The sequence below is a fragment of the Mustela putorius genome, unplaced genomic scaffold (genome assembly GCF_011764305.1).
Source record: "Mustela putorius furo isolate JIRA1106 unplaced genomic scaffold, ASM1176430v1.1 tig00537227_pilon_pilon_pilon, whole genome shotgun sequence".
NCBI lineage: Eukaryota > Metazoa > Chordata > Mammalia > Carnivora > Mustelidae > Mustela > Mustela putorius.
In genome coordinates, this window is record NW_025422368.1 from 41,736,133 (window position 1) to 41,759,948 (window position 23,816).

At 41.6% G+C, this 23,816-nt stretch overlaps 1 protein-coding gene across 1 annotated transcript in view; it reads right to left on the reverse strand.

The window, feature by feature from the left end:
• The window catches only part of GRIP1 (glutamate receptor interacting protein 1), a 672,771-nt gene extending 649,233 nt beyond the window's left edge, over nt 1-23,538 (reverse strand). Inside the window, exon 1 of the mRNA XM_013056079.2 lies at nt 23,360-23,538. Within this exon, the coding sequence (XP_012911533.1) occupies nt 23,360-23,417 (58 nt within the window). The 5' untranslated portion in view covers nt 23,418-23,538. The remainder of the gene's footprint in view (nt 1-23,359) is intronic.
• Nucleotides 23,539-23,816: the final 278 nt, after the last annotated feature.

Below are 23,816 nucleotides of genomic sequence, written 5' to 3' on the forward strand. Positions count from 1 at the left end.
CTAATTTTAATAATTTTGAGCCCTGAATTATATTTTTAATTATTTATTTAAATTCAATTTAATTAACATATAGCATATTATTAGTTTCAGAGGTAGAATTTAGTGATTCATCAGATGTGTATAACACCCAGGGCTCATTACATCACACGCTCTCCTAACTGCCTATCACCCAGGTGCCTCATCCCCCTACCCACCTCCCCTCTAGCAACCCTCAGTTTGTTTCCTAGAATTAGAGTCTCTCATGGTTTATTTCCCTCTCAGTGTTCATCTTTTTTATCCTGTGCCTCCCCATGTTCATCTGTTTTGTTTCTTAAATTCCACGTATGAGTGAAATCATGTGGTATTTGTCTTTCTCTGACATTTCACTTAGCATAATACCCTCTAGGTTCCATCCATGTCGTTGCAAATGTGAGCCCTGGACTTTAAATCTTTTTTTTTTTTTTTCAAGACTTTATTTGTTTATTTGACACACAGAGATCACAAGTAGGCAGAGAGGCAGGCAGAGGAGAGGAGGAAGCAGGTTCCCTGCTGAGCAGAGAGCCCGATGTGGGGCTCGATCCCAGGACCCTGGGATCATGGCCTGAGCCGAAGGCAGAGGCTTGAACCCACTGAGCCACCCAGGCACCCCTGGATTTTAAATCTTACTGTACGTTTATATAAGACATAAAAAATTCTGGTACAACCGAATACGGAGTTTTCTGACCTATGTTCAACATCTTGAGCTGTTGGTAAACTCTTTCATCACTTTAAATTAGATTTAAAATATCTTTATTTTTAATTCAAAGCAATGTTCAAACACAAAGTACAAAAACAACCCCTAAACTTAAGGGAATCTATCTAAAACATTTCAAAACACAAACCAATTACACAAAATAAATTTACACGTAAGTATGGAACATAATTAAAGTTTACTTAGAACCACAGTAGCAGGATCCTTCACTATAGGAAATAATGCTTGAGTGGACATGTAAATTCCCTCATCTTACTTTAAAAGAGGAAAAGGGAAAAACACACCATTATCCTAAACATTTTCAGAATTTTAATTATATTATCCCACTCTTTATGGCATGTAAAATAAGAAGACTAAAAAATTACTAGGCTGTTAAATTTGCATTTACCTAATCAAATTGACATTGTGTTGGACTTTCTGATCTGTTGAATGTAAGTTTTTATCTATTCGATACACAATAACCATTTACTGCAGAAGTGTTTTAATGAAAGTAGCATCTTAAAGGCTTTAAACATATCAGTAAAATCAAAGATGTTTTAGGAGCTCAATAAAATCACAAGTTCTGGTAGTTTTAATTAGATCTATTAAATCCCCATCATTGCTCAGATACAAGTTCCTATTTTTCTATTTAAAAAGGATATTACAAACATATATAAATAATGGCAATTAAGTTTTTTGTCTATTTTGTTAATTTTAAAATGTGTTTTTATTGTAAAAATATTGGGACACACTGAAAAGTATTTTTTGAAAAATTCATCCACGATCCAATTACAAAATAACTGTCAATATTTTCATGCACCTTTATTTTCTGTTTATTTTTCATACCATTAAGGTCAATCCATTTATAATTTAATCTTACTTTTTATACCTAACATTTTAAAATGTTATGGAAAATCTCTTCTTAAAAATTATTGAGGGAAGAAATTTTGTTCCCTGCTGTGTCCTTGGCACAGGGTGTCCTGAAGACAGTGGCTGGCATATTATAGGCAACCAATGGTTATTTGTTAAATAAGTTAATCAATAAATAATTTTCCTACCCTTTGCTACCCCTGACTGTAGTGCTACACATTTCGGTTGTTTCCCATTTTTCCCTATTCTGGGTAATGCCACATATCTTGGTACACAAAGATTTTTCAGTATTTAGGATTATTTACTTAAGATCAAATTTCAGGAGCTGATCACTGACTGGGTCAAGGTTTATATCAACAATTTTTTTTAATTTTTTTTTTCTTTTTAGGATTTTATTTATTTATTTGACAGACAGAGATCACAAGTAGGCAGAGAGGCAGGGAGAGAGAGGGGGGGAAGCAGGCTCCCCACTGAGCAGAGAGCCCGATGCGGGGCTCGATCCCAGGACTCCAGGATCATGACCTGAGCCGAAGGCAGAGGCTTTAACCCACTGAGCCACCCAGGCGCCCCTATATCAACAATTTTCAGACTGCTTCTTTCAACACATCGCTTTCTCCAAAGCAGTACCTTTGCAGTGGCTGTTTCAGCACTCTTTGAAAAAGCTGTCCTGCCCTCACCTTGAAAATAGTGAGTGATCTCACGATGGTTTTATGTGGGTCTTTAATTACTAATATTGACTATTTCTCCAAATATATAGCAGACATCTGTGCTTCCTATTCTCTGAGTTGTTAGTCACACCATTTATCAATTTACTCATTCACTCTGTATCTACATATTCTTCCATTCCCTGGTTATGCTTCCCTTTATTCTTTTTTTGGGGAAAAAGTTGGGTCTGGTAACTCTTTCTTATTAACTTCAAAAATATATTGTCAGGGGCGCCTGGGTGGCTCAGTGGGTTAAGCCTCTACCTTCGGCTCAGGTCATGATCCCAGGGGCCTGGGATCGAGTCCTGCATGGGGCTCTCTGCTCAGCAGGGAGCCTGCTTCTCCTCATCTCTCTCTCTGTCTGTCTCTCTGCCTATTTGTGATCTCTCTCTCTGTCAAATACATAAATAAAATCTTTAAAAAATATATATATATATATATTGTCAGGTTCACACACAGACACACACACACCCAGAGAACCCAGAGACACACACACACACACAAACACACACACACACAAATTTGATAAGGCTTTTAAACTACGGTTGCTTATAACGCAATGCATACACACTGTAGAAAAATTAGAAAATATATGCAAAAAGAAAGTAAAGGTCACAGATAGGCACTATTCACAATTTGTTACATACTTTTTCAAATTTTGCTTTATATGATACCATTCTTAAAAGAACAAATGTGGAATCATAGGTGCAAACTTTTGTAATTATTTTTTTACTTAACTCTTTCATAAACAATTTTCTACATTATCAAATACCCTTGATGATACTATTAATGCCAACAGAATACTATGGTAAATAAGAACATGGACTTTAGACACATACAGGTATGAGTTCAAGTGTTGCCTCCAAAATCCTAACTATCCTACAAGACTTAACTTCTTTAAGCCCTTTGCTCATTGGTACAAAGAGGTTAACAATACCTATTTCAGATGAACTCTTGTCTAAATTAAAATTAAATAATATAACTTACAAAGCAATTTAATGATATGGTGATAACAGGTACTTAATAAGCACTATCAAATTAATGAGGGATGGGGCGCCTGGGTGGCTCAGTGGGTTAAGCCGCTGCCTTCGGCTCAGGTCATTATCTCAGGGTCCTGGGATCGAGTCCCACATCGGGCTCTCTGCTCAGCAGGGAGCCTGCTTCCCTCTCTCTCTCTCTGCCTGCCTCTCCATCTACTTGTGATTTCTCTCTGTCAAATAAATAAATAAAATCTTAAAAAAAAAAAATTAATGAGGGATGGATTAAAAGGTTACTTTGTTTTAATTTGCATTTCTTTATTTTTGATACTTGAATTTGTACTTTTGCGTGTAATATGCACATGTGCCTTATGTGTGCGTGCGAGCGCTCATGTATGTATGTGTGTGTTTGTGTATGTCTGAGAGAAACAGAGAGAAAGTGACAGAGAGAGAGAAAGAGTGGTGCTATGACCACCCTTCACATATTTTTCCTGTTTCGATTAGGGTGATTTTTTTCCTTACTGCTTCTCATTCATTCATTCCCTCATTCATTCCTTTATTCAACAATGACTTTAAAAATTATGTGCGCATTTTACGAAGGATAGTAAATTTGTGTCTTTTAATTTGCAAATGTCTTCCTACTTTACTACTTGCCTCTTAATTTTGTTTATAGTAGGTTCTGACGTATAGAAATATTAAATTTTCATGCAACTCACTCTCCTATTTTTTGTAACATGCTCAGAAATTCCTTTTCTGCCCTAAGGGGATCCTTTATCATCTGGAGTAGAAAGAGAATAAAGCCCTGTTAAATAAGTCTTGGGCCTGAAAGAAAGAAAAACAAAATAACTGGCTTAATGTAGAACCAGATTTATAAAATGTTCATTTTACACTGTAATTTGTTTTTTAAGGGCAGACCGAACTTACTATATTTGTGTTTCTGGCAACTAGTACAACATATTACACACAGTGAGTTCTCAACAAATGCTGAATTTGCTCATTTAGAGAGAAAAGAGCAATCAGTAAGGGCAAACTCAGTAACCAAACATCAAATTGAGAAGACAGCTTTTAATCAGAGTGACACTGCACAACTACACAGAAAACACCAAGAAAGTTCAAAATGAAATATTCTACAGCACTGATATTCTTCTGTGGTTGAGGAAATAACACTTGCTCTTAACATTTTTTTCAAGTCCAACATATCTCTACCTACTGTGTTTGGTAGCCTTTCTCTAGGTATGTTCTGAACTATACCCACCAAGATGCTCCAACAGCAAGTGTCCCACGGTCAATCAAATTTGGCAACCAATGCACACAGCTTTACCCCTTCTCAGCTCAACCCACACCAGAGGCACAATGGACTTTTGCAGAAATAAACACTCTGGGAAATTTCTGCAGGTACTAGTTTCCAAAGAATACAAGAGGAAACTAATTTCAGAGTTAGTCTGGGGTGCTCAGACAGGAAGAAGAGAATGAGGGAAACATCGGGTTCTATCTAATAAGAAGCTAAAATCAGTATTCTGGGATTCCGGAAGATCCTGGACAACACATACACTTAAAACCCAGGACTAGAGGAGACACAAACCAGGCAGGAGTCCTTCAGGGATACTGGCAGGACTCAGGCCATGTGGTGGTGTGGGGAATAAGGAAGCATCATGCAACTGGGACCCTGGAAGAGCCTAAAGATGGAATGAAGGGATCTGGCAGTCATGTCACGCCCAGTCACCAAGAGCTGGGCTGGACCACAACATGGGGTGGGACTCCTATGGAAGCCAATCATTTGCTTCCCAGGTAGGCTGGTTATTCAATGTCCTTTACTAGGGGTGGGGCCAATACACTCTACAGAGAGATTTTTAAAGACCTCCACTCTAAGGTTTGTCTACTGTGGTAAGAGTTATGTGTGAAGGCTTGAGCTAAGTTACACCATGCTCCTTATTTAGTCCAGTGATGTATCGCATCCGTTCAGACTTGTACTTTTGCAGCAGATCCCTTACACCTCCCATCCCTACCACAGAGCACCAAGTGAGCAGAGCCCTCAGCATTGATTTCAGTAACAAACCAAGTTCCCCCAGGCAGCGGTTCCCCTAGAAGACTAGACCTGTGCTAGATAATGAACAAAGCAGAATCAGTCAACAGGGGAAAGGCAGGCCCTTCAGAGTAGCTACAAATAATGCAGGGTTGGGGGTAGAAGAGTCCTGAGCTGGCAAAAGGCATTCCCTCAGCTCCCAGGTTAGGCTGGACACAACCTCAAGCCAAAGAGCATCTCTGCAGGGGTTTTTTGCTTGGTTTTGTTCTGTATTTATCTGTAAGTCATTAACTGAAAGTGTTGAAACAAAATCCAAATCATCCTATCTTTGTAGGTTCCCTACACTGAAAGATAATACGCTGGTTGGTACGCTTATTTTATCGCCTTGGTTTAACATGTATCAAAAGCCTTACACTGAACAAAGCTATTGTTCAAATGAAGTCACCGTCAGGAAGAGAACTGAAAAATTGTGATTCAAGAGCCTGATGTCTCTCTGAACCACCTATCAGCCACAGAATAAACAGAGGCAGGTGATTTTATAATCAATCCTTTTATCCAGATATGTAGAATTCCACAGTGACTTTGGAGCCCTTAAATCTGATTCAGATTAGCCTAGTTAAGTTTGTAGGCTATGTTGATCATTGTTTTTTCAAATATTTGTAACCAATTGTTAACATTAGCAAATATTTATTTTAGCATGAGAAATCTGTGAACATTTGTGAACTCTTCTCCTCCTGAGATGCAGGGATGTCCAGACATCCTGGAACCCCCACCTTCTAAAACAATCCCCGGCTAACTGCCTCTCGCACAATAACCTGGAAAGCGCAACTTCTCTTGTATGTGATCTTGCAATTAGTATACTCACCTAGATTTCACATTCTAAATATAGCTGCCATCACAGTTCTATATATAGACGACAGTTACTTCTACAGAAACTCTTAAAATCTACTATCACCATGCCAAGTAGGTGTTATTATGGGTCCTTTTACAAAAGAAGAAACTGAGAGGTCATAGAGTTTGCCTCAAACTGAGGAGCCATTCAAGGTGGGAGAGTTAGCATTTAAATCCATTTCTGATTCTAGAAGCTCACATCTCTAATTATCCTGCAGCAAAATCAAGTTGCCCAAATTGCTTTTCCATAATAGAAAGCATTATTTTGATCACCAAATGTTTTTCCCATATCTGCTGCATACATTCCAAACCTGAAAAGATAAGGAATCCATGGGGGGCCTTTGATTTATTCAGAGTCTTCCTTAGGTTAAACTCCAGGAGGAGTAGGGGTTTAGATCAATCAGTCAACAAGTGTTTACTGAATACATGAGATTTATCATACCAGGCATTATAGAAAACATCTTGGAGTATCAGAATTTATTGTTATTTTGATATTCCATCATAGGGGGAAAAGGGAGGAAACCAAGCAGATACCTTGGGAATGTAGGAAGAAATAGAGAATGGGTCTTAGAATGACAAGAAGCACTGAAGAGCAGTCAAATGACAGTTTACATGAAATAGGAGCCTGGGAAAATTGGTTGTTTAAGAGATGCTTTGGGGGCGGGGGGTGGGAGGGACTATTGCATTAAACCAATAGCCTTAATCTAAGTATGATTCATGATTATGCTGAAATTTGAGATTATCTACCATGCAATCAACTGTATCTAAAGAAAAAAATGTAGTAAAGAATGCATGTATATATGAAATGCAGCCTTAGAACAAAGCACAATGCTATATAATAACATTATAAATGTTTTCCTAAAGAATATATAAGCATTCCCTAATAGGGTTGCCATCTAACTATGCAGCCTTTCGGTTTCAGTAGTAAACAAGGAAGTTGATTAAGTACTACTTCCTGTATTTGATAATAAGGAAAAACAAATGGCATAATAAATTATTCAATTAAAGGCCATTTTTTTATTTCATTCCATCAGAGGGCAATGAATTGGCTTAGGAAAAAACTGAGTAAAATATACTAATCTTCATTTTAGTGGCATGTTATTACACACTAGTAAAACCAACTGGACTCATCTAGGGCCAGAAAGAGGCTGTTAAAAGGATGTTGCCTTCAGTACTTTTTTAAGAATCAAGAACAACAACAACAACAAAAAATAGTATAGATAAGAAAATGTGTAAACTATTCATATTTACTTTAAAAAACCACCTTGTCTTTGGCACAACTTCTTCAAATACCATACATAACGAAAAAGTTTTGCTCTGTTTTGTTTACTTAAAGCAACTGTAAAATATAATCCAGTGGTATGACCTGGAACTAAGTTCTAATATACTCTACTCTAGGTCTATCTCTTTCCCATCATGATTTTTCATAATGCCAACCCATTGGTTCCCGTTATTCATTCAAGAAATATTAAGTATCCACCCAGTGCCTGCACGATGGTAGGCAGTATGGACAGTAGGCAGTATGGACACAAATAAGAAGACAACCACACAGGTGATGATACAACCACTGTATTTCAAAATATCAAGAAAATGATTTTCACTGTAAAACATTCCTCTATCATTTCTGCTTTAAAACCATCTACTAGGGGTGCCTGGGTGGCTCAGTGGTTTAAGCCTCTGCCTTCGGCTCAGGTCATGATCTCAGGGTCCTGGGATCGAGGCCCACATCGGGCTCTCTGCTCAGTGGGGAGCCTGCTTCCCCCTGCCTCTCTGCCTACTTGTGATCTCTCTCTGTCTATCAAATAGATAAATAAAAAAAATCTTTAATAAAAAAAAAACCATCTACTATATCATCAACAGGGGCATATTTAAGCAGAAAATATTTGTAGTCTTAGACGTGAAAGGGCACTTTTCAAGGGCCAGCCCACAGATTGCCAATGACAGAAGAGAAGCTCCCTGGTCATCTGCCAGCTACCTTTCTCAGGGTAGGAGTAGTCTCTTTAGGTCTCCAATTCTTCTTCAACTCCACAGCGGAGACCAGGAATAACATGGTACCAAAATGGTTCCTGGTTCTTCTTCCCCTAGAGTCAAAATCCTTACGTTCAAACCTAAGCCCTGAAAAGCAATGGAAAATCTCCATGTGAACACAACTACTCTCATCTGAAAATCATTTATCTTGCTGTCAATTCACCAAACCTACTATGAGCCAAGCACTCTTCTGCATGTTAGGGATACAGCAGTAACCAAACAGACAAAATCCCTGCCTTCTTATTATTTAACAATAAACAATAGGAATATACAGTATACAAATAAGTAAGCCCAGTGAATAGTTTGTCATATCATCCTATGGAAAAAATTAAAGCAAGAAAGAGGAGTGTTGAAGAGGTTGCAATTTCAAGTAAGGTAGTAAGGGAAGGCCTCACTAGGAAAATGACCTTATGCAAAGACTTGAAGAAGGTGAGAGAGGAAGTTGTACAAGCAGAGGGAAGAGCAGGTGCAAAGAAAGACCCTGAGACAGGAACAAATTGGGTGTTTCTAAGGCCAGTGTGACTGCAATAGATGAGAGGAGGGAGCTGGAACAGGGCAATAAGGACAAATGGGTAACAGAGACTATGCAGAGCCTGGTGATGGAGGCCTTCTCCCTCGATTCTCACTCTGGGTGAGACAGAGTGCCACGAAAGTTTTTTGAGCAGATCTGACACCTTTTGAAAGTATCACTCTGGCTGTTTGGCAGTGACTTGTTAGAAGAACAAAGGACAAGGGGGCAAACAGAAATCCAGTTAGGAGGAAAATGCAATGATCTAGGTAAACACAGGTGATGGTGGCTAACGGAGTTGGACATGGTAGAGGTAGGTGATGATGATCACATTATAGACACGTCCTATAGGTGGAGTCAACAGGATGTTCTCACACACTAGATGTGAAGTATGAAGAGGTGGAGAAATCCAAGAGATACGTGAGGCTTTGTTGTGAGCAGGCAGCAAGATGGACCTGCCACGTACAAAATGAGCAAAAACCAGAGAGGAGCAGGCTTGAGGGAGCATGTCGGAAGCTTGATTTTGGACATTTTAGGTGTAAGATGCCAGCCTGTGAGACATTTGAATGGAGATGTTGAGAGTCAAGGGAATCTGGAAGCCTGGGGTTAAGAGAAAGGAGTAGGTTGAAGATGCAAATTGGGGAAGTGCCAGCATCATCAATGAGACTGGATAAAAACACAAAAGAACAGGAGGTACAAGGGCCAAATGCTGGTGCACTCCACTATTTAGACATCAAGGACCTGAGGGGAAAAAAACAGTAAAAGAGACCAAAAAGGAGGAGCTAAGGAGGGAAGAGGAAAAGTAGGACAATGTGAAAGTCCAACAACCCCGTGAATAAAGTGTTTGCAGAACGGGAGTAGTTCATTATCTCAGATTCTGCCGACTGGCCCAGTGATACATGATTGAGAACTGACTACTAGATGTAACAACATGGAGGTCATTGCTTATCTTGGTAGAAGATGGCGTAGGGCACAAAAACTGGCTTGGACTTGGTTCAAGAAAGAATAAAGAACTATTACAGAGTGAAAATAGGGACATCTCTCAAGGGATTTTGCTATTAAGAGGAGGAGAAAATTGTAGTGGTAACTGGAGGGACTGAGAAAGAGGGAAAAGAACATCATGGATCTATGCAGAGTGACAATAATCCAGCAGAGGGGGACACCGATGACACTGGAAAGAGGGGAGGATATGCTGGAGCCATGTCCTGGAGAAGGAATGGGATCCTGAGCACCAGGAGAGCCCTGGCCTTGCATAGGAGCAGAGAGTTCGACCACAGTAACAGGAGTGAAGACGGAATATATGAGCAGAGACACAGATAGAAATTCTCTTCTAATTGCTTCTATTTTCTACGTGAAATGGAAATAGGAAGCAAAGTTTTCAGCAGAGGGTGAGAATGGAAGAGGAGGTGTTGAAGGCTCGAGGAAACAGGGAAGAGTGGGAGGCATTAGTCATCTAAGAGGGCAGCAGCATGAATGAACTGACCAAGAAAGTGCAGCCTGATAAGCCGGCAGCGTGATCAGTGATTCCACTGGGGATCAGTGATTCCAAAACTCAAGAGAAACCAGTCAGCTTGACGCAATGCTTCTCTCCAACCACATTAATTGGCACAGGAAGAAACCAGAGTGGTAGCAAGTGGAGTTCAACCAGGAGGAGCTCTACAAAGTGAGAGAGGGATGAGGAAACGAAGAATCCACCTAAGAGACTGCTTATATGATGGAAGAGGAATTTAAGTTAGGTAGAAGGTAGACGAAGACATGGGAAGCACGTGGCTAGTACGTCTAAGGAGGGGAGAGTCAACAGGTTTTGGGCTCTCCTGGGATTGAAGGTCACTGGAGTTCAGGGTAACAGGAAGACAGGTGCCATGTGGACAGCAGAAGGCCTGAAAATGAGGTAATGGGGGGCGGCAGTCACAGTTCATGACACATTTCAGGGCAGCTAGTCTCCAACATACTGGTCTCAGGATGGCTTTACATTCTGAGAAATGAGTGAGGGTCCCCAAAAGTTACTGGTTACGCGAGTTATGTCCACTTGTACTTACCTATCACTATGCAAACAGGAAAGTTTTAAACACAAGAGTATGCAAGCATGCATTCCAGGCGGCTTCTGGAAAAGAACACTGAACACTCCCAAGACAAGGAAACTAAAAAGGTAAACAACGTCTTCGTATTATCATGGAAACACACCTCACAGACCGTCTAAAAGTGTCTTCCAGACCCCAGAGGCCACTGGACCTCATTCTGGTAACAGCGAGGGCCACTGAAGATGTGGTCCCAGGAGCAGGAAACGGAGGTACCGTGGTGGCTACAACCCCTGAAAGAGAGAAAGACACAGGACGGAGAAACCAAGAAACCAGAGGGATGATTTATAGGAATAGTGAACTCACAAGAACGGTGACAGAAAGAGTATGGTACAAGTGGCAGAGAGCCAGGAGGGAAATCGGCCACACACGGCAGGGAAGTGCCAAGAGAGGGGAGAAGCGGCTTGTAGAGGGCAAGGGCATGAGATTCAAAAGGAGGCATTTTCTGAAAGGGGGGGGAAGGACAACAGCCGGGAAATAGCAGAGAAGAACAAAAAAGACCTCCTATCCTCCTCCAGCAGAAGGTGAAAGAATACAAAGGAAGAAATGCCCTGACGGCAAGCCACAGGTCAGACCCAGCAAGTGAAGGGGAAGTTCACGGAGGAGACTGAGGATATAAAGGGTTTTGCTGATGATAAACAAGGAGTTCCAGAGTGTGCAATAGAACAGGAGGTAAGGGACCCAAAAAGGGGCCACACAGCATCTGTTCCACTTACTACTGCCACGTCACAAATGACCCTGAAACTTAGCTGCTTTTTAAGAACCATTTAATTATGCTAATAGCGTCTGTAGGTCTGGAATTCGGACACGACACAGAGAGAATGGCCTGTATCGATTCCATGATGGTCTGGGGCCCCCGCTAGGAAGATTTGAAGGCCAGAGCACTTAACGACTGTGGGCTCAAATTTTCCAAAGGCTCATTTATGCACCTGTCCATGGCCTACACTGGGAAGACTGAGGAGCAGGACTGCCAGCGAGAGCACCTACATGTGCCCTCTACAACAGAACCCACTTGCTCGTCAGAAGCAGGAGAGCCAGCCGGTAGCTCAGGGCTCCAAACATAAGTGTTCCAGCCAACAAGGCGGCAGCTGCATTGTCTGCTGAACCCCAGCCTCAGCAGGCACATGGCATCCAGTCCAGGAGACCCTGTTGGTTAAAGCAGCCAGCCACACGCCTGCCCAGATTCAAATGGAGGGGACACAGATACTCAGTGGGAAACCTGCCAAAAACCTGGGAGGCTGTATTTTAAACCATCTTCGAAGTACATCTTCTGTCCCAAAGGAGCAGTTTCCAGACGCTGAAGGAGGAAATGTACAGGAACGTGATATAAACCATGGACTAATTTTCTCTTCCTGTGTGTTGTGGACTGGATATTTGTGTCCCTATGTTGAGGCCCTTACTCCCAGCATGGCTATACCTGGAGATGGGCCTCTAAGGAAGTAATTAAGGTTAAATGGCATCATGAGAGTGGGGCCCCAGTCCCACAGGATTAGTGTCCCTATATGAAGACAGTCTTCTCCACCCCTTCCACCTCCACACTCATGCATACTCCAAGGAAAGGCTATGTGAGCACACATGGTGAGAAGACACTGTTGGCAACCCAAGGACAGAGCTGCCACCGGAAACTGACATGACACCTTGATCAAGGATTTCCAGCCTCCAGAACAGTGAGAAAATAAATTTCTCTTGTTTAAGCCACTCAGTCTGTGGTATTTTATGAAATCCCAAGAAGACTAGGACACCGTCCCCCTTCCTTTTTCAGTATGATGTGTAGAGACTGAAAGGGTAGGGTTTTGAGTAAATGAAGTCATTGAATGGAGAACCCGGGTCACACCCAATAATATTATGTACTGTTGATGAGAAAACAAAACTACTCTTCATTGGTAGGGCTTTTACACACACACGCATCATATCAGTTCAAGTTCACGAACAAAGCCAGATGAGGTGTTTTCTCAACAGATACAGCAACCCTACAGGTGTCTGATTCTAGCCTGGCAAATTTTCATTCTCCTAACTAAAATTATAGGGGGGAAAAAAGTGAAACATTAACAAAAAAACTAAATTTACATTGCCTTGTTCAAGGTTTTCATTTAATGAAAATGTGCTCTGCACATACTAGAAAATTATACATTTAAAAAGAAACACTTGAATTCATCTGAGAAATCTAATTTTAGATGCCATTCACTTTTGGTCAACAATCTTGACACTCCTGAAGTGGGCAGGGTAGAAATCCTTCTGACTGTCGAAGTGTGACTTCACAAGCATAGTCGCATACTCTGCTCAGTCTTTGTCATGGAATTTATGAATATCAGTAGTAAGAGTTATAAATACTTGATGCTAGAAGATATCAAGAAGGAAAATTATTCACAGATTATATATCCCAATAAAATAAACAAACCAATAAATACTACTGTGTTATCTGAATATTCACCTATGTTATTTCCTACCATTTTATTGTTGTTTAACGTACTAACACATAAAATCTATGTTCCTTAACTTTTTCTCAAGTGATGAACTGTACCAAAAAACCACACAGACTGCTTATTTATGCTGTCAAACTCTGTATCCAATTTGCATATTGTCTGTTATATTCGACAACTGTGAAAACAAAATGAACACTTAGTAAAATAATGATTCTAACATCAATTCACATGAGAAGTCTTAGGAATATAGGGATCTCTTTTAAACATCTTTACTCAAAATACAAGGTAAACCTTTAAAACACATCAGTATCTAACAGTTAATGCACATTGCAATTATGCAGTCGTGAGAAGAAATATGTCAGTTCTCATGGTCACACATTTGCTGATGCAACATAAAGGACGGATTTCTAGTAAATAGTAATAGTAAAGCTATTAAGCTATTAAGTGAGAGAGGTGTGCATACCAGGGAGACCAATAGAAGGTACTGGTCAAAATGACTCTCCAGCTTCAAGCTACATCATCTCTGGGTTGCTTTGTTTCTTTTCTCTGTGACATTCAGATCTTAGGGAAAGACACCCATCTGAAATGGGAACAGAACTCTTCCCTGTAATCAATCACTCACTCACCCTTCTGACTCTTGTCCCTTCTAGTTTTAAGTTTTCAAGTCACTGAAGCTACTCCAGACAGCTGGTACAGCAGAAAATTGGGCGGGGGGGGGGGGGACACAGGAAGGGGCACGGGAACAAATGATCAGATATAAGTGTCCAATACCTGCAAGGGCTCCACACTCCCTGACAAGTACAAATGGAAAGAATATCTAACACCTGTGGAGTTTTGCAGGTGTTGGTGCAGATTTTGACCAAAGACCCTCATCAATGGTTATTTGCCACAGGCAGCACTCAACACACTTAACATCAGAACAATACAATGGTGGTATCCACAGAAGATGCTGTAGGACAGAGGCAGATGAGGGTGCCTCCCGAGATCCCACAAACTCCATCATGATTCAAGGAAAAGAGTTAAGTGCTTACTGGCTCCCAGGAGGGACGCAGAAACCCTTGCAGGACTGGTACCTAGAAAAGGCCTAGTTTTGACAAGAAGGTCACAGGCTACAAGGATCTCACAAGTAGAGACAATGGCAAGGTCCAGGAAGTCCAAATCAGCTGCCAGGATGACATTCAAAGACGAAACAGGAACAGTTTCATTTCAGTGGAGACCAGGGCACAACGCCCGGTCACTAAGCATGCCAAGTCTAGAGCAGAGGACGCAGTGAGGGTCACACAATGAATAAAGAGAAGGAGGGAAGAGAAAACCCTTGAGAAATGAGAGCAATGACCAAAGAGTTTTTAAACTGAAGACTTATTAATTAATAAGACCAGATGTCTTCCATCTACAATATGAATGGGATCTCAAAGGAAAGGTGGGAGCCACTAGAGAAAATAAATGGTTTCATTTGTATATCTTAAAACTAGTGTGCACATTTTAGCACACACCTCTCTTCCATCCTTCTGAACCTTCTACCCTACCCCCAACTACATAAACATATTTAAAACCGGTACTCTTCAAAGAATGGTCTGTGGTGAGTGTCATCAGGAAACTGTTTATTACTTGTCCATGGTTACATAAATATGGAGACATACATAAAAATGAAGACAGGTGTTCAGAAATTCATATAGGAAGATGGGATTGCCCCAACATCCAAGTCTAGGATTAATGAGCTCATTTGTCTATAAACGGGGTAGGGACAAATACAGGTGTGGCCAGACTCAGATGACTCCGGTGAGACACAGTACACTCACTGGGCTATATAGGACCACATATCAGACTGGGATAAAAAAGAGCCCTTCACCAGGTGTAGTGTAAGGAGCACTAATGTAGGGAGTGCCTGGATGGCTCAGGGGAATCAAGTCTATGATTCTTGGCTTCAGATCACGATGTGATTTCAGGGTCATGAGATTAGCTCTGTCCATTTCCCCCTCTGCCCTTCCACTCACTTGCGTGTAGGCACTCTCTCTCTCTCAAATAAACAAATAAATCTTAAAAAAAGAAGAAGGAGAAGCAGCAGCAGCAGCACTAAGGTAGATCAGCACACAGCCTAACATTGCTACTAACTGCATTGCCAATACTGGGTTTTGTATTTAGGATTACTTTGATGCAAAACAGACCAGTAAGAATGGAGGACTTCACATGTAAATGATGTGTTCATGCCCAGGAAAGACCAAGTGACAACAGATTGTTAAAACCAAGGTTCCAAAGGAGTTCAGCCAGGAAAAAAAGAAAAAAAAAAGTGACAATATAACTTTCCAAAGCAACACGTGACAATTTGCTTTCCACAGCGGCAAGGACCACATTCACACTCCAAGAGCGAATTTAGTTTCAGGCAAATAATATCCAGTCACATAAAAATAAATGTCATTAATTTGAAAGTTATTGATTTTTCACTAGTTTTTTTTTGTATTTCATCTGTAAAATCTGTTTTGGTTCTGTGGTTGTACCAGAGCAATAAGCATCAGGAGTTTAGGCCCAGTTTTATGTTAGTACATATTTAAGTGGCAAAATAAAAATGAACTCAGCAGTAAAGATCTGCAAGACATTTTTTCTCCTGTAAAAAGGTTCTATACATGATTTCAATGTGAGAAGTAATGGTCCCTTGGACACTGGGTTGAGATCAGAAGCCGGGACTGGAGGGAGGCAGAAACTCAACAACAGGGCACAGGTGGCCTGGTGCACCTGGAGTCTGAGCCGGATCATCAGGGAAGAGGCTGTCTTGACTGTGCAGCTTTGTAGGTGTTGTCATTTAGTTGCATCATTTGAGTTGTTTTGTAACAAATGGAAGCCTAATGGAGAAACCTCACAACAGCCGAACTTCATTTTGGAAGACTGAATTAAGATTTTTTTAAAGATACTTTTTTAAGTAATCTCTATATCCAACTTGGGGCTCGAATTTCCAGCCCAAAGATCAAAAGTCATATACTCTACCAACTAAGCCAACAAGGTGCCCTGAAAATTAGATTTTTACTTTTTACTTCTCCCCTTTGTAATATAACAGCTTTTACCCCATAACATAACCCCAGGGGGTCAGTATGCCAAGAATCATCCTAGTTTTACAGATGAGAAAAAGGAGGTTCAGAGGGGAGTCTGTGGCTAGGCCAAACAACCAGGAATATGGCTAAGAGAGGACCTGAACCCCAGTTTTCTAATTTTGAGTCCCGTATAAGAAGCATTTTTAAACTTAATTCACAGAGTACTTAGCTGTTTTCAGAAAACAATATTAAAAACTCCACCCAATTCTATTATGAGGGGGAAAAAAGTGGTAGTCACATGACTACCACTTTTCTCTTTCAATTAAAAAAAAAACCACTTAAAATTCCATATTAGTTATAGAAGGTTAATGCATAGAATTATTTTTCCTTTAGAATTAGACAGTATATGAATTTTACATAATTAAAAAAAAAGAAAAACTAGTGCACATTAAGCTACCACCATGGTCCAATCACTTTAGTGGCCCTCTATTTTCACATTGTTCTATCAGATGATGTTTACATTTTTTCCCCTACATAAAATTGGTGAAGACAAAATAAAGGCAATATGAGGTAGAAAGAATACCAGTCTCTATATCAAGGCACTGGGATTTATGATACAACTCTGACTCTAACTGCGACCTAAAGCAGAGACCTACATGGCCCCTCACCAACACCACCACCCTCTCTACCCCCTGCCGCCATGTTTCCCACATTCAACTGTGTACCAAGTCCTCCTCCTGAGGACATCCGCATGGCCTGAAACAGGGCATAGCCTCCCGGTGACCCCACCCCTCCAGTGCTTCCCTTTTTGAATATTTTCTCCTTGCCTCTAGGGTGACCCTTCCAAGATATAAATCTGATCCCTTCACTTTTTTATCAGAAAACCTTCATTTAACCCAACGCCTGATGGAGAAAATGGGAACTCTTCAATCTGACATATGAAGTCCTTCCAAATCTGGCCCTCTCTGGTCTCATCTTCTCCACCTAGCCTCCCCACCTCATGGGGAAATGCATATTCATATCCTACATTCCATATGTATGGTCCTATTCTACACCTCAGCCCCTTAAGAAACCAACAGTGGTTCCTGGCATATTTTATTCTACAATGCTTTGGAGTACACCACGCCCATTGCCTGAAATTTCTACCCTCACCTCCCCACCTAACCTTCTAAGTTCCTCTCCTTCCTTCAAGTCTTTTAACACTTCCTCTGTACCACCTCCTCAGACAGGTAATCCCTCTTCTCTGCTTCCCCGGCACTAATCTTTACAGAAGAGAGGCTGTACTGAGTTATTTGTCAGATCCATGACTCTCTAACTGTACATAATAATCTCTTTGAACATGGGAACCATGATTTTCTCATCCCCAGTACCCAACATGGCAGTTAGTGGTTAATAAAAGTTTGCTGAATGTATGAAAAAAGTGGCTTTAAGAGTTTCTTCATCTTCATGTCAGCCAGACTAGAATGTATCAATGACCTCGCCTCCATATCATTCTGTGTTTTAGTACGGCTTTTCATAAAACACTCGATTTTTTTTTTACTGGTTTATGAAGTTTTTAAAGAATAAAAATTCATCATTTCATCAGCAGGACACCTTGAGGCGTTAAGTTTACAGATCTATATCAAGATGTCATAAAAATAATGAGTTGCTCTTACGGAGCCCGGAACTATATCAAAGATACTGTCATAAATTCCACATTTGTTAATTTCATTGAATCCTCCCGTGAGGCCGATGTGATTTGTCCTCATCTTCAAGAAGAGAATACAAGGGCTTAGAGGACTTAAGAGACCACAGAGCTAGGGAGTGCTGAAGGGATTTAAACCCACTGTTACTTGACTTCCAGTACCTTGTCCACCATGATGCTGGGTGGAGCTAAGGAACCCAGCTGGGATACTAACCCTGTCTTCACATTATTTTCAACACCTGATTTGCTGCCTAAAGTTTAATCACTGTCGAAATGAGAGGCAGTAAGAAAGTCAATCAGGTGCATTTTAATTGGCAAATATATTTAAAGAACATTAACATTCCCATAAAACTGACTGTACCCTTTGGTCACTGACATGCCTAAACAAGTAGGTTTCTTGACTAAGGAAATTCGTATTGGTAGGTGTTTATATGTATATTTAGACAAACTTTGAATTTATAAAGAAATACAATTTATTTTTTTAAAGATTTTATTTATTTGATAGAGAAAGACACAGGGAGAGAGGGAACGCAAGCAGGGGGAGTGGGAGAGGGAGAAGAAGGCTTCCTGCCCAGCAGGGATCATGAAGCCTGGGATCATGACCTGAGCTGAAGGCAGATGCTTAACCAATGAGCCACCCAGGACCCCCAACAAATAAACTTTAAAACTTCAAATAAACTTCAAACCCAGCTTTTGCTTTTGCATTTGAATGTTGTTCTGTTAGACATGTTACTTTGTATCACTATTACTATTGTATTTTGTATTACTAAACTACAATTATAATTTAACTGAAAATAAGCTGATCGGATCCTAAGTGCCTTAAGGCATCAGCCATCCTGCAACATTTAATATAACAGTTTTTAAAACAATGATATTCAATTCTCAATATCCTTTACCAGCTTAAGTTGATACTTCTTTTTCTTGGTGAAAAAAACCAATCAGGTTACTGCAGAAGAAAGTATTATCTGAAGTCCCTTTGTTTGGCTACTGAGCCTTCTGATAGCTAGGCTGAGAGTTCGGATGGATGGCTTTAATTAAATAAAATGTTGGCAAAAAAGCAAATGCACAATGGCTATTAACAATACAGTAGTTTCCCAGTTTGTCACAGGGAGGAAAAATAACTAATTCTTGTTAATTCTTGCCTTCATGGCAAATACTCTTTGGAAAGAAGGAAAACTATGGAATTATCAAATCTTTGGTGGAAGAGCCATTCTCTTAAATGATTATCTTTAAGTGTAGTCAAATAATTCTCCTCAAAAATATGTTGATACCTTAATCCTTATTGTTAGAGTTAATAAACCTAGCTGGTCAGTTTGTCAAAAGCCCAAAATATACTTTGGAAGTTTTGTCTCACTATATGTAACTAAAAACCCTTTTGATGAATTCTTGATGAAAGATTTAGTGTTAGTTTATTTGGTCTAAAAAAATGCATGTTTTATCTGTGTGTGTATCTGTAGATAATTATGCTAAAAATTTCATCTCAAGAAATGTAACTTAACTTCTTTTTTTGCATTATTTCTTTAGAAACTGGTGCCCTGAGTCGTGGATTTTTAACTTTAAGCATTCTTTCCCCCCCACCCCCCCATTCTGTGAGCATCAGTTGCTTCATCTGTCAGGGGAAATAATAATACCTACCTTACAGGCATGTGGTAAGATTTATACCAAATAATGCATGTGAAGTGTCCAACACCATGCCCAACGCATAGCTGACTTCCCATGCATTTTGACTTCTTCTCTTTTCCCCACAGCACTCCCCAGTCAAATGTCAAATTTCAAACTGAAATTTTTGATAAGTAGGTTGTATAGAATAGAGACCAGATCTCCTTGAGGTGCAGAAAATGAAATGAACCAAAGATATAATAAAAGCACACTACTTAAACCACCTGTGCTTTCTCATAGGTACTTCATAAAAACTAAATTCTTTGTATCTACAGAGATCCAAATATTCTCAGTTAACAGAACGGAAGCAAAACCCCAGACATGATAATTTCTGCAGAAGTCCAAAGGGAAGTTCTCAAGTTTACTTGTATGCCTCCAAAACTCAAGAACAGAAACACAAAGAGAAAGAGAGCTATACAAAATGCATATATTTTCTCCTGACGAATACACACACACACACACACAATTTACTAACCAAAGCCACAGAAATCAGAAGGGAAGCTACAAGGCAAAGGAAGCATCCTTAATTACTGAGACTTTCCTTAACAGCTGTATTTCTATTACACATGATAAACTAATAAGCAGATTAAAACAACTAATACATTACTTAATTTAATTCGAGTGGTATATTAAACAGTTTTCAGAATCATTTCTCTTCTCCTAAAACATTTACCCAGAAGCGCAGTAGGTGACTTTTCAATGGATTGGGTTTATCAGCTCCAGCAGAAAGGGGTGGGGGCAGATAAAAGTGTCCTGAATTTTAATAGTATGTCATTGTATGTGGGTGAATCTTAATAGGTCATTGTGGAAGTGACTGCATTAACTGCAACAACCTATCTGTTACAGTCGCTCTGCTCAGCACTGCAGGCAGTAGCAACAGTTCACTCAATATGATCTTGACAGAAGCCTTCGAGATGAACCCAAGTTATGAACGGTGTGTAGGTATGGGAAGAAATGATACAACTCTCTCTTTGTATGCGATAATACCAAGAAGGCAGTTTCCCTAAATCTTTGCGTTGAGATTAACATTTTTTTTTTAAAGAATAATGCTAAGAAATACTTGTTCAAATATGTGGTCCTTAATGAAGCTAGCAGTCTGTATTAATTTGCATTAAGTTTCAGGAAGAGATTTAGCCAAACAAAATCTACATGAAAAAATGTTATGCTAGAGTAGTCTCCATAATGGGTTTTAGAATGTTTAAATGGAAATTGCAGTTGGGGGTGGGGGGAGGATGTGGAAAAAAGCAATGGTTGTATGAGCACAACCAACCTTAGAATTTAATAATATTTGAAATTGGCATTTTGGCCAATGTTATCCCCAGACAAAATTTAAAACGTACTTATTCTCTCTATGTTCATTACTTTCCTGACCAACCTGATAGTTCAATATTTTTGTTTATATTTAACAAGAACTAATTCAAAACTGTTTGAATCATTTAAAGTTATAAATTCCAAGGGGGAAAAAAAAGCTAAATACAAGCTGATTACAAATGCAAATAGAAAACATTGCTCATTACAATAATATTCACCAAAAAAAATTAGCCAATTACAAGAAGTGTCCTTTGACATATGCATTAAAAATCAAGCAGGCAGCTCAGTTAATTTAAAAATGTGTGTTTCTATGTGCATACACACACACACACACACACACACACACACACAACCAAAACACAAACAGCAGGTAGGAGATTTTAAAAGAAACAAACCACATATATTTGTACATTTCCAATAGATCAGGACCTCAAAAAGAAATGTGACAATCAAATTGGAAACAATACTAATTAGAAAAGCATCACATGATATAAGCAAGAAGAAATCCTTAAGGTGTAAAAAGACACCAAGTAACAAACATCCCTGCTTCTCCTATTGTTAAAGATAAAGTAGAATACCCAATTTCTGACTCAGATTTTTATGTTCTGGAGGAAATTCAGTCTTATCTCCACCAAGCAGATTAGGTGATCATCTTTCAAAGTTACATATACTTCTAAAAGACGTACAAGTACATTTTGTTGCAACCTCAAAATCTACCCATTTCAGCATTCAGATAAAACTTGTTGGCAGAACTGCAATTTTTTTTAGCAAACAGATCCATTTAGCACCAAGTTCATTGTGACATTTAGTTGATAGGACAGACACTCCATGCTTGACAGAATGCTTTCATTTAGTGCTTTTATCTGGTTATAAATTATTGGTACCACCATTTGCAGCTTTAAAGATATGATTTACTAAAGGGAAAAGCAGGAGCATTTCTAAAGCAAGGGTGCCTTTTGAGTGGGTAAACATAAGGTCACCTGCCAGAAAGAGTGCTAGAAAATGAATTCACATATCTTATAAGGAAGTGGTTAAAAAGGGATGAATTCCCTGAGTCATTAAACAGGATATAAACCAAAGACAGGTTGTGCCACCTAGAGAAAAACTGGAAATCAGTACATTGGCTCTTCAGCAGTAAGCATTATTTCAAAAGCCTGAAACTTTTGGCATGCCCAGTAACCAAACCACCCTCCATATCAGCCCATCAAGCTGCTGAAATTTAAGCTCTGCCTTCTCCACACACCAGATTTGCCGCCTCCTGCTTTCCTCACTCACCCACCCACACAGCACCATTTAACCTCAGCACCGACTGTTGCCACAGCCCATGCGGACCCAGCATCCTGAAACACATCCAATTCTAAAGCGTTTTCCTCGAAGCCAGGGCCGGCAGGGGTGGGAGGAGCAGGGGAATAAAGCCTGGCGGACCTTGCCAGCCAGGGTCCCTCTGGATGCTAGCCCAGACCCGGCGCACACCTCTTTGGCCCAGGGATGGGGGCGGGGGGGGGGGGTGTGGATAGGAAATTCTGGTGCACTCGGTACATCATATCCAGGTTACCGAGCTGAACTCCCTGGCCAACCTCTGCACAATCCAAACAGCATGCAATGACCTCAACAGAATTAAGCCTTTTAAGTGCAAAGGGCCTTCAACTTTCCTCTCCTCGACTCACTGAGAAGCAACGTGCCCAGCACACTTTGTCGGGCAGAAGCACAAAAGGTCTACAAGCAACCTGGCACGCACAGCCGCCTTTACAAAAGAAAATAGACAGTAATTATGAAAAGCCCGCAGTCCTGCGGTATTAACTTGACAGCGGGCACTGCGCTAGGGCATAACTCATCTCCTAGGCATCACTCCGGGCCCCAGACCCTCAGCCTAGGGACAGCATTCCCCTCCTCCCCACCCCCTCCAGAGACCTGCGGCAGCGCCCACTTCCCGCCCCCAAGCTCTTCCTCCTCCTGCTCCTCCTCCTCACTCAATCTCCAGCAACTTTGGGCACCGTAGCACCATCGAAGCCCAGCCAGAGGCGGGGACACCGCGAAGGCGGCCGCGGGAGAAGGAAAGTTTGAAAAGTCACTTAAAACACTGCAGGACTCCCCCCCCCCCCCCCCAGCACCCACCCCATAGACAGGCGCGCGGGGCTCCACGTGCGAGCGGGCCCTGGAGAAGCTAGAGTAACCCCTACGTGCTCCAACCCCCCTCCCCCGGCAAAATCTTTCCCTAAGCGAAAAGTTCCCTGCTGCTGCCCCCTCCCTCTTTCCCCTTCTTCCCTCCCCCCACCCCCTCCCCACCAAAGAAATCTCGTCCAGTTCGCAAGGCGCCGCCTCTCTCCGCCCGCGGCCCGGGAGGGCGCGGCGCCCCTCCCCCGTCGGCCGGTGGACAGGTCGGGGGGAGCTGGGGGAGAGGGAGGCACCGGGGGCGGCCCCTGGCCCGGACCCCCCTTCCCTGCCTTCCCCCGCCCCGTCGCCTCACTCACCTCTCTCCTGCTCTTCCGCCTGCAAGCAGATGGGGATATTCTTCTTCCAGCCCGGCATGGTGTCTGCTCCCTGCGCTCGCTCTCGGGCTCGCTCTTCCTCGCTCGCTCGCCCCCTCTCTCCGGGGCTCGCCGCGCCTCCCCGCTCGCCCTCTCGGGCCGGCCGCGGCGCGCTCGGGGCTGCTCAGCGGGGCTGGGGCGCCGAGGCGGCTCCCGGGCACATCGAGGCGGCGCCGCGCGCCCCGCGCTCGCCTCAAACTCGCCGGCGGCTCCCGGTGGCGGCGGCCGGGCCAGGCGGGCCGGGCCGGGCCGGGCTGCCTGGGCTGCAGCAGCGGCCGCCGCGGCGTGGACGACAGGCCGTGCGGGGCCGGGGGCGGGGGCCGCGTGCAGGCCGAGAGCTGGGGACTGCGGAGCCCCCCCGGGAGGTGGGCGCCGGCGGGAGGAGTGGGCTCGCGCCGCC